This window comes from Panthera onca, chromosome E1 (genome assembly GCF_046562875.1).
Source record: "Panthera onca isolate mPanOnc1 chromosome E1, mPanOnc1 haplotype 2, whole genome shotgun sequence".
In the NCBI taxonomy this organism is placed as follows: Eukaryota; Metazoa; Chordata; class Mammalia; order Carnivora; family Felidae; genus Panthera; species Panthera onca.
Window position 1 is genome coordinate 56304810 of NC_138352.1, and position 11396 is coordinate 56316205.

At 36.6% G+C, this 11396-nt stretch overlaps 1 protein-coding gene across 4 annotated transcripts; it reads right to left on the reverse strand.

Moving 5' to 3' along the window:
* Positions 1-1547: 1547 nt before the first annotated feature.
* On the reverse strand, positions 1548-10821 carry KRT222 (keratin 222). Of its 4 annotated transcripts, none has more exons than XM_060646124.3 (6): positions 10610-10821; positions 7384-7512; positions 6451-6671; positions 4086-4162; positions 3774-3909; positions 1548-3340 (listed from the first exon to the last, which is right to left on the reverse strand). In XM_060646124.3, the coding sequence occupies exons 1-6, from the start codon at positions 10703-10705 to the stop codon at positions 3112-3114; spliced, it is 888 nt and encodes a 295-aa protein (XP_060502107.1). In that variant the 5' UTR covers positions 10706-10821; the 3' UTR covers positions 1548-3111. The 4 variants fall into 4 exon arrangements, with proteins under 4 accessions (XP_060502107.1, XP_060502110.1, XP_060502109.1 ...); XM_060646127.3 differs by having other exon boundaries at positions 7384-7508; positions 10610-10820; XM_060646126.3 differs by having other exon boundaries at positions 7384-7508; positions 10528-10820.
* Positions 10822-11396: the final 575 nt, after the last annotated feature.

Consider the following 11396-nt stretch of genomic DNA (forward strand, 5'->3'; position numbering starts at 1 on the left):
CCTTTCTCCTTTCTCCCTTTTTAGTTCAGTCCCTGAGGCTGTTTCTACTTTTCCACTTTCTCTCCAGCTGCTTTTGGGGGGTGCTTTTCCTGTATCCCCCCGTCTCCATCCTCTCTTTACATGAAAAAGCGGCTCCTTGCCCTCCGTGGCTTCTCTCTCCCCCAGTTCACCTCTCTGCATCCGTACCTGCTGAGTTCTGGGGTTTAGGTTGTGCAGATTGTTATGTTAATCCTCAAATCAGTTTTCTAGGTGTGCAGGATGGCTTAGCATTGATCTGGCTGTATTTCATGGACGCGAGACACACAAAAAACCTTCCATGCTGTTCTGCCATCTTGGCTCCTCCTCTCCATAATACATTTCCACTTGACACTTTCAAATTAATTTAAGCATTTTTTTTTTTTTTTTACTTTAGAGAACACTTTTGTAATTTGAAAACTATCATGGTAGAACAGTTCAAATTAGGTAACTCACTGGGAAAGAATAATTTAGCAGCAGTTGAAGAATTTGGAAAATTTCTTCACCGTTTGTGTTTTGAACTATTACTTAATCACCATCAGCTATAACTGTCCTCACAAATTCCCAATGACAATTTTCATCCAAATGGCATTGTATATTTGAGTAGTGCTTTGTCAAATATTTTCGCACATATATTATTTCAAACAACTCTGTGCTGTAATCAAGGTAGGAATATTGCCAAGCATCACCTTTCCTTTGTTTTCAAGTGTGAACACTGAGGCTTAGGGGACTCAAGTAATTCCTTTCTGGTCACATGGGGAATTAGTGATGGTGCCTGGGCTAGGATCCTATAATCGTTAGTAATTGGAATCATTCTTTACTTTTGTATTTGTATTTTGACATATACAAAAGTCAGAGACTCCAGAATATTAAGTTCTATTCACCGTAAAATGAGGATAAAATCTTGTAGGACTGCTGTAAAATTTGGAGATTATGTACAACTTTGCTGAGTACAGTGCCAAGGGCAGAGTAAACATTTTGCAAATTATAGCTACTGTTACACTTTTCCCAGGATGGTGGGATTATTTTGATTCTCTTAATTAGAATATACCATTTATTCGACTATACCATTCTTAACTTCTCTTTTGCCAAAAAAAGTATAAAAACTGTTCTGTCTCCACCATGCTTGCACATTTCTTCATTCCCCAAGTGAGCTAATAATATCAGAACAGTTAAACTTAATACAATGTATCACACTCAAATAAAATGCAACTTTCAAGTTCATGTTTCAGGTTTTTTTTTTTTATTGTAGTGGTATCATTTACTCTGGTAAATTCATATCCCAATTTAAAATACCCCAAAGCAAATAAAACTTTTTTATAAAGTCAAGTACTGTATTTTAAAATGTACATGTTATACACACAAGAGCTGCATAGTGGAATTACTATAACAAGCAGTTACATTCATGACGCCCAGTACTGTTTTTAACACTGCATATAGATTACGCTGGATACATTGTTTTATTATGCTTACTGTTGCTTAGTATAGTAACTTTAATACAATAGCTTATACGATTGCATTTTTCCAAAGCATTGATAAAGTTTGTAGCATAGCATGTAACTAATATTGAATGAAAACACTTATGTACAGGATGTATTTTATGTCAGACGCTTGCACAAGAATAAGCATTTAACGTGCCATTGTATCCTTGACAAAACAAAATCATCCCTTCTGCTAAATAGGATAAGACAGGCTAAAAGGAATCTAAAGTAATTGAAAAAGAAAATTTAAAATTTTATATCCCTGTATTATGTTAAAGATTATTTAACACAATTTTCTCCTGGTTAAAATATACATTTTGTTCTGTTTGAAATAATAGAGACAGAGAGAGAGGGAGATTACAGAGGCTATACTAAAAATGCTAAATGAGCTGTAGCCCTTATATGACACTTTAGCTGGGAAAAAGTATGGTGAGTTGTACTCAACATTTTTTCTGCTTAGAAAAAAAGTGATAGCCTATAAATTTCTAATGTTTTAAAACAGGTATTATTATTTAAGGTCTTAAAATAAATAAATATGCCTGTATTAAACAAATTAGGTTGTTTAAAAAACTTTGCAACAATACTTGACTTATTCACAAATATATTTTCTGTCCATATTTATTACAGTTTGAACAATTTAAAAACATAAATCCTGCAAATAGCTTAGATAACAGTACTGTTATCATAGTTCACATAAATGATTGCAAGAAATATTTATAATACTTTTTATAGTATCTTATCTAATGCTCACACTGAATATCCAAATTAGTCACATTGAGCTTGACAGATGGAAAAGTTGGGATGGTGAGATTGGAGAACTATTCTAGTAACCATAGCAACGAGATTTTCATCTTTTGTTTGTGCCGCTGGCCTTCTGATTTTTTTGTGGGGGAGGACACAACCTTCAAGTTCTTTGAATAAAGTTACTCTTCTGGAAATCAGATAATGGTTACAAAAAGCTTTTGTATGAAGATTAACTTAATTTTATTTAATCATCAAATTAGCGAGGGGTGTGTTCTATAGCTTGCTCAGAACTGCTCATGGAAAGTAACTGTTTTTTTTCTAAGTGTGCAAATAATTGTCTCAAAAAAAGTTTTTTTTAGTTATGTGAATAGTGAGCCCTCTTTAAAAGTTTGTTTATAATTGTTTTCCTTTCTAAGTAGAAAAATCTTTTTAGATATAACCAGTCATGGAATAATGATGCATAAGTTAGTAGGATTCTTAATGTGATACAATCATACTTAAACAAACTGTTCTTTTTCCCTAGAATTTTTGGCCAGTTGAGTGAAATTTCAAAGATTTAAGCCAGCTTAACACTTACAGTCTCCGATAACATTTCAAGGAAAAAAGAGAAGACTATGTGGAGCAAATAAAATAGAAACCATACTGAATTTCTGATTTTATTTTTAAGCTCCCCCTCTTCAAAGAGTACATCCATAATTAGATTCAGAGAAATTTTGTTCCTTACTGTTTGTTTTCTGAAGAGAATTGCACATTGATCATAACATACATACTTAATAATTGGGACAGAGGGTGATCAGTATGGCCTACCCTATGGCCTACCCTTGGTCCACCCTAATGTCATTTTCAAATCAAGTCAAATATTGTCTTTGGATTAATTAGCTCCGGATGGAGGTTTGATAGAGGGGATACTACATGATCTTCTCATGATAAGCCTGACTTCTATATCTGGTAGATTATCCTGCTTAGTCTGTAAACACCCTTCATCAGTGGCTGCTAAATGAAGGTCAAAACGAAGAGAAACAGATTTTTTCCTTAATCGAGGGTTGTCTTTAAAGAAGGAGCCTTCCCATTCCTTAATAACTTCATCCACTTTCTCTGTCCTGAAATGATAAAATAAACCTTTCCATATAAAGAAGGATGGATCTATTAAAAATACCTAATATATATTCCATATGAAAAAGAAATCAAGAAATTTGCATAGTTCATAACTGACACATTTTGAATTATAACTCACAATTGACATAGTGAAATTTATAATTTACATACTTTAAAAATCAAATGAATATAATTTCCAAGGAATTCTATGCAATTCACATGTTTTGGTTATAATTTTAGAAAAATGGTGAATTAAGGGTTGAGTACTCCTTCCTCTGGGTTTTTGTTTATATATATCTAGTCATGTCAGATTTAAAAAAATCACAGCATATTAAAATTATGTTTGGAAACATGCAAAGATCACCGAGATTACACAAGTGAAGTTAATTTCTTTGCATGTGTGTATTATTGTTTCTTAGTCAAAATTATTTTACTTACTGAATTGTGCCACGAGCCTCTGTGCTTTCCTTCACAACATTTCCATTCAGTATTGCTTGTTTGGTCACTGTTTCCACTTTTTCATTCTCATACTTTTGTGGGAGTTTGGTTGAGAAAGATATTTCATTTATAATGGCTGTGTAAACATTAACATGAAACATTCAATCACAATGTTGTAATAATAGTCACAGTCAATTTCTGTGTCGAAGTTTACTCAAACATTGCTTGTTTTTGCTACTGTACAGTATTTATTTATAATCCCTATAAATGACGTTTTACTTTTCAAGTCATTTACTTATATCAGAAACTCACCTGAAGGTAAAACAAAACCAACTCTACTTGTCGTAGGTTTTTGTTCTTTTTTCTCACCTTGGATACAACCATAGTATCTGAAATTGGAAAGAATTATATTATAGAAGCAAGACCATATTAGCCTTTAATTGAAACAAATGCTCGCCAGTAAGAGAATGGATAAATTGTAGTATATTCATACAATGGAAATACTACTTAGCAGTGAAAATAAATGAGCTAAAGATACACTGTATCGTTTTTAAAATTTTTAAAAATGTTTATTTATTTTTGAGAGAAAGCAGAGACGGAGAGACAGAGCGTGATGGGGAAGGGGCAGAGAGAGGGAGACACAGAATCTGAAGCAGGCTCCAGGCTCTGAGCTGTCAGCACAGAGCCCAATGTACACCTTGAACTCGGGAATGGCAAGCTCATGACCTAGGCCCAAGTTGGACGCTTAACCAACTGAGCCACCAAGGCGCCCCAGGGTACACTGTACCTTTATGGATGAATCTCCCAAGTATAACATTGAGTGGGGGTGGGGGGAGGTAATTTGTAGGTAATTTTATAAAGGTTAAAATAACACACGGGGCACCTGGGTAGCTCAGTTGGTTAAGTGTCTGACTTCGGCCCAGGTCATGATCTCACAGTTTGTGAGTTTGAGCCCTGTGTCAGGTTCTGTGCTGACAGTTCAGAGCCTGGAACCTGTTTCAGATCTTGTGTCCCTCTCTCTCTGCCCCTTCCCCACTTGCATTCTCTCTCTCTCTCAAAGAAATAAACATTAAAAAGATAATAATAATAAAATAACATGCAAAATATCTTCACTTTTTGCTTAGGGATACATACCTACATATTAGTATAAAGGAATGTGTGAGACTGAGAAGCATCAAATTCAGGATCCAGGTTAGACTGAGGGAGAAGGAGAAGGTGGGGGGATGTGCTTTAGGTGTCTAGGGTCGGGGTGGAGCGATCGCAACAATACTGTATACGTTTCATTTCTTGAGCTGGGGGAAGTGTGTACGTGAGGCTTGTGAGATTCTTCTTGATGCTTTCTCATGTATCTTAAATATAGCATAACAAAAATGTTTTAAGTTGTATTAAAGGAATACAGGTTTAAAGACCACTTTATCATCATCTTGAATGATTAGGCATTTAATAAAATCCACCACCACTTATTTTATTTAATAACAAATTATATGTGTGTATATGTTTATATAGCACTCTTTTAAGCACTATACAAACATTAATCTATTTAATCCACAAGGGAACCCTATGAGGTAGGTAATATTATTCCCATTTTATGGATGAAAAAACCCTGAGGCACAGAGAGGTTCAGTAACTTGCCTCGTGTGCCTCAGTTAGTAAGCGGTAGATTTGGAATTCACTTTGTGTTTTCCAAAACTTTAATAAATGTCAAGACACTTAATAAACGTCAAGACTTATAGGTTAAAGTAGTTTCCTCTAATTTTGTAGAGGACTAGGAATTCTGAAGCAAGCAAGAATGAAAGTTTCTTAACACGGGAACACGGAAAATTGGAGGTTGTGCTGTGTTCAGAGCCATGTGACCTTATACGTGATTACAGGTTATGAAACTGTAAATTAGTAAGAATTTCTCTTGTGATATTTTGATACCTTTTGTTATCAGGACATCTGGAAGACTTTCAAAACATGTGCTCAGAACTAAACTTTTTATGGTTGTAATATAATCATGTTTTATTATTATTATTAATTATTATTATTGTCATTATTAATTTTGGCTTTTGATGTGTGATGGGAGTGGGCCTTGGGTGGGGAGATGTGGTCATAGGTGAATTTTCCAAGCTTTCTTTGTGGGTGGTCCATGGAAGACAGTGACTAATTCTAAAAGAGATGAATGGCAAGGAAAATGAGGAAGTTAAGAAAGGTCATTTTTGTAGCAACTGAGAATTATTTACAGTTTGTTCTAGGCTTGACACGCTCCTTGTAGCTAATGTACCCGACTTTGGCCATTCTGTTCATAATTTTGGGAGGCTGAAAATAGTTCTCTGCCTACTTAATCCTATTTTGTTTAGGAACTCAGTGAGCATGCTGTGGTGATGTTGGTTTTTTTTTTTTTTTAATGAACTTAAAAAAATATTTATTTATTTTTGAGAGAGAGAGGGAGCAGGGGAAGGGCAGAGAGAGAGAGAGGGAGAGACAGAATCTCAAGCAGGCTCCACACTGTCAGTGCAGAGCCTGATGCAGGGCATGATCTAAGCCAAAATCAAGAGTCCCACCTTAACCAACTGAGCCATGCAGGTGCCCTGAATGTTGGGGTTTTAGATGTGATTTCTAACTACCTCAACAAAGATGTAAGTGACTCTGTATTTCTGGCCACTTGTCATTAAGTACTGTATATGGAATTAGGTACCTGATTTCTTCCTTTTCTAGGAGGCGGCGATAAGTGGCGATTTCTTGTTCTAGCCTCATCTTTGTGTTGAGAAGCATCTCGTGCTCCTGCAGCTGCTTTTCGATGCCGCGCCTTACTTCCTGTAGCTCTTTTTCTAGTCCTTCGATCACAGCTTCTAGGTCTTGCAACTGCATCTGGTAATGCTGCTCGCTGGCATGTAGGGAGTTTTCAAGGCCCCTTTCCTGTTTTATACAGATTGTCATCAGTGAATCAGTGCAACAAAATGTGTTTCTGAATCTGATGTGTAATGCCTTCATTCGATTATGTTCTTTCTTAAAGATTTGCAATCGTAGTATATCACTTATGCAAGAGATGTTTCCTGACAAATTTGTGTATGACTCAAATGACAAAAATCATAGCTAGAGAGCGTACTATTTCAAAGGAATCCTGTGATAATTCTTACAACAACAACAAAAAATCTACAACGTAACTGACTTATCACTCTGATTTTTTGATTTTTAAAAAATTGAAAATGTAGCATATCATATGTCAAAGCAGAGCAGGCTGCTTTTAAAGGCATGTTAGGAAAGCGTTTAAATATTTTTTTACTATTACAAGTCACAGGGGTGTAGATAGAAGACTCCCCACAGTCACAACTTTGGATAACGAAAAAGGCTATGTTCTCCCATGCCAGAAATTAGAGAACCCCAGGATGATAAGCAAGGATTACTTCCTTTTTTATAGGCGTGAACTAAACCTCGAGTGAATTGCTAATAGCCGTGGCCACGATGGACGGAGCAGGGTAGTCGAACTAGCACCAGGGATAGATTTCAGTGGCCTTGATTTTCAGTTTCTCACTGGAAGTTAATAGGCATTATTCCTTTCTGTCTCTTAATCAGCAAATGCCTGGGGACTGAGTGGGCCAGTCACTTTTAAGATCAAGATGATTCTCACCACCGCCTGGAGAGATTCAATTTCCACTTGCAGGTGGTGCCACTGGCGTCGAGCTTCCTTGAGTTCTGCTTGAGCTGCTTTTAGAGCCTCTTCGTCTTTGTCCATTTTTTTGCTCATATCTTCTTCTAGCTTTAAGAAAGCCACCACCACCAAGAACAACAGACACAAAGAGCACTCTTGAAAATGAGACCTTTAAAAGTAAATCCTAAAAACATAATATAGGTGTCTCATTTTTTCTTTAACCTGTTAAATTTCAAATGTGTGTTCCAGTGCTTAGTTACTAATTAATCAGGTATGGGAGTGAGTGGATTGCATGCTGAGCTTTAGTTTTCTCAGGTATAAGATGAACCTTAGAAGTCTCTTCCTACTATGACAGTCTAGGAAATGCAGAGAAAAATACATCTATTTTAATGAAAAGTAACAGCTTGCAGGATCTAAGCTTGAGACCTCTGATTCTGACCGTTCTATTATTTATGGCATTATTCAGGAAGAAGGATTGAAACTCAGCTATTATTTCCCCCCATATTTTCTTGTAGGCTGCTTTGTAAAAGCAGATAAACAGCCATATAGTCTAAACCAATCAATTCTGGGACTGGGTATATGGATGGGGATTAAACACTGCTGGAAAGTATATTATGAATAATTTAGAGAATTAAGTTATCATAGGCATTAGAAGCTCTAAAATAGACTTCCGTATAAAGAGAACCCACTGGTGATTTACCTTTTTCAAATGATCTTTTTGGAAAGCATGTTAATCTTGGGTATCTAGGGAAGTAGTAAAAATTACATCTTTAAAGATTGTTTTCTAAATGTCGACATATTAAATAATAAATGGAATATGTTATATTTGGCTTTAAATGCTCTTATGCTGATGTTCAAATCAAATGAAAGTATCTTTTGACAGAATTCTCAACATTTGGCCCCAAAAGCAGCAGGAGCAATGGAAGGAATTGATTGTGTATAATTTTTAAAGCAAAAATAACTTTTTAATGTTTTTATCAAAATGCATTTTGAAATAAAAAATTTTAATTTGATGACACAATAGCTATTTTTTAAAGCAAACATTGTAGTAAATGAACGTTTACAAACTTCAGGGCAAGGCATTAACAAAATTCATACATTTCTTTAGGTTTGTTGTATCACTTGCTCTTAGCGCTATGTTGGCAAAGTCAAGCAGCAATACATACCAGAGCAATTACAAAACAGAATGTCAAGAACTTAGGAAATAGGAGAGCATAACAATGCTCGTGTCTGCCGGTCGTTTGGATTGTGTATGAAACTGGCAGCTATGTTCGCGTGGCAGCTGGAGTCCCAAGATGGCCTCCACTGAACCACACCTCCCCCAAATTCATGTCCTCGTGTGGTCCCCTTCCAAACTGAATCTGGGCAGACCTGTGTCTTGCTTTAGCCAGTAGAATGTGGCAGAAGTGCCCATTCTAGCCCTAAACCTTAGGAAGCCCTGAAAACTTGCACTCCTGTGCTTTTGGGAGTTCTGGGCCAGCACGTTAAGAAGTCTGGATACGCTGCTGGAGAGATCACACACAGGCCAGATGGAGAGAGAGAAACAAACCCAATGGTCTCAGCTGAGCCGGCCTTCCCCAAACACCCTGCCGAGGTTCCGGACACATGAGTGAGCCACCTTGGATGTCCTAGCCCAGTTGTGCCCCACGATGATTATAGTCTCAGCCAACGTCACATGTAGCAGAAGAATCACCCCCACTGAACCCAGTCAACCCACAGAATCATGAGAGACAATGCCATCGTTTTAATCCATTGAATTTTGGGGTAGTTTATTCTACAACAATGAATCACCAAAAGCTTATGTTTCTTTATTTTGTAATAATTAATCAGGCTTCTCTGAATTTCTGAGTTCCTTGAAAGAAATCCCCTAAAGTAGACTGACGTTAAGAAGACTCGAAACAAGTTACTGCAACTTTTCCCTTTTACTTTAATTTACTCATTTTGGCATCATGACTTACAAACTAGATAACTTGTATTGGTACCATTGCAAAATAGTTTCTTTGATCTATAATTTTCAGAAATTGTCATCTATTAATTTTTTCCCTTCTCTTTGCAAAAGGTGAGTGAACTATTCCAGTACTTAAATATTCCAGTGACTTTGCTTGATTTAGGATACTGATCATTCTTTGTGAAGACTGAGAATATTACCCTGAGGTGCAATTTATATTGTTACCAAAAATGAACTGCTAATGAAATAAAGCCCTATGATTTCCTGGAAATATTTTTTCCCTTTCAGTGAGGTTCTTAAGTTCACTCTTTGCCATATTTCGGTGCCTGGACTAGAACTTGAACTCAGATATGATAGGTAAACGAAATGAACAAACAAACAAAATCCCCCAAATCCTGAATTTGTAAATTTTTGTTTCTAAATTATTTATTTGTGCATTTATTTAAACATTTGAGGTATTCATGAGTTGCTAAATGTGATTGTCACTTTAAAGCAAAGTAAGTCTATGAAATTGAGAGTCAGCCCTTATTTAACTTGGCTTTCTCTTTTTTTCAGTGCTTAAATAGTTCATGGCTTGTCCAATAACTTGGACAATGTTATTGGAAATCAACATTTCTCATCTTGTAGTACACAAGCAAAACTGTATAAGTGGGGAGTCATTATCAATGTGGGGAATTTTGATTTGTCCCAATTTATACCACTGCTTCCGAATGCCATGTTCACATATTTAGGTAATTTCTATTTATAACAATCTGGTATAAAACTGAGCTCATTAAAACGATGATGGAAACCTTTCAGAAATATTTTACTTAGTTTTATTTCTACAAAGTATGCAAGCTAATAAATCTTACTAGAAAGCTTGCCATATTAAAAGATGTTATTTAAACAATCTCTATAAATAACTCCGTAATATCTTCAAAGGGTATTTGAAATACTTCCTTGCTGAAGGATGTCTAAAAGAGGTTAGAGTGCCCCATTTTATTGTATGTTGGCCCCATGTTTCGTTAATGATAGTAACCTCCTAATTGATACAAAAATCAAATGCATCAATTGACATTCATTGAATGGTCACTTAATAGTCTAATTAGAGCGTCTCCCCCTGTAGTCCAGTCACATTGCAGTAAAACCTAAATTCCTTCCCCAGTAGACGCTGCATTGAAAAGGAAATACTGTACCTCAGAGAGGCCGGGACAGGAATTGGATAGACATGGATTGTCTCCTTATCCTGGAAGGTGCCTGTCTGTATGAAATCATTACCTGGATCCTTGTTGAGAGCACGGTCTCTATCTGATTTCTCGTGAGGAGCTTTTCATAGTTTGCCCTGATCTCATTGAGTAGCTGGGACAGCTCCATTCTTTTCCCATCCTCCACCTTGGCTAAGTGAACCTTATCGATAGGATGAGTCGCTGCGGCAGAGCTGGTCTGTCTGCGTCGAGCAGAGAGCGAGAGCTCCGCGGAGCCTTAAAGACGCAGAGCTCCTTTTTCACAACCGCGGAAATTCCTGTGTGTCTCTAATCAATTGTGCAAATACTTGGCAAACCCTTTTCTCCTACTGTCGGTTTGGTAGATGTGTCAGACTCTCCATAAAGGAACAGAAAAAGGAAAACATCCGCAGTATTCTGAAATTGGTTCTCTGTAAAGTTGAGCCCTTGGCGGGGGGTGGGGGTGTGTGTGTGGGTCAACTTACCTTGTGGAAAAGGACATGGGGAACGAGATGAAGGAAATTGTATTTTGTTTTTCCCAAGATAGTGCATGGAAATTAATCCGGGCTGCAAACATGATAGCTAAAATTTTCTTTTATAGTTTTTCTTGCCATTTAGATTATTTAAACAGAAATGCTGTGGTAGGGCATTATTAGAACATGTTGTAAGTCTGGAGTATTCTGACAGGTGTTGGAAAAGGCTACCATCAGATTAAGTTGGCCATTGTCCTTAGCCACAGGACTGATTGTATTTCTCTCAAATGTATACTGTGTGGTTCATGGCAGGCTGCTGGCCTGATGGCAGGGTTTGATGTATTGAGGCAGATTCCTGAAGGCATATTC

Coding starts and splice junctions, on each gene's coding strand:
- KRT222 (XM_060646124.3), bottom strand. CDS start 10,705: ATGGAGCTGTCCCAGCTACTCAATGAGATCAGGGCAAACTATGAAAAG. Junction 7,513..10,609: donor TGCTCTCAACAAGGATCCAG/GTAATGATTTCA, acceptor GCTTTCTTAAAG/CTAGAAGAAGATATGAGCAA. Junction 3,341..3,773: donor GAGGCTCGTGGCACAATTCA/GTAAGTAAAATA, acceptor TTATCATTTCAG/GACAGAGAAAGTGGATGAAG.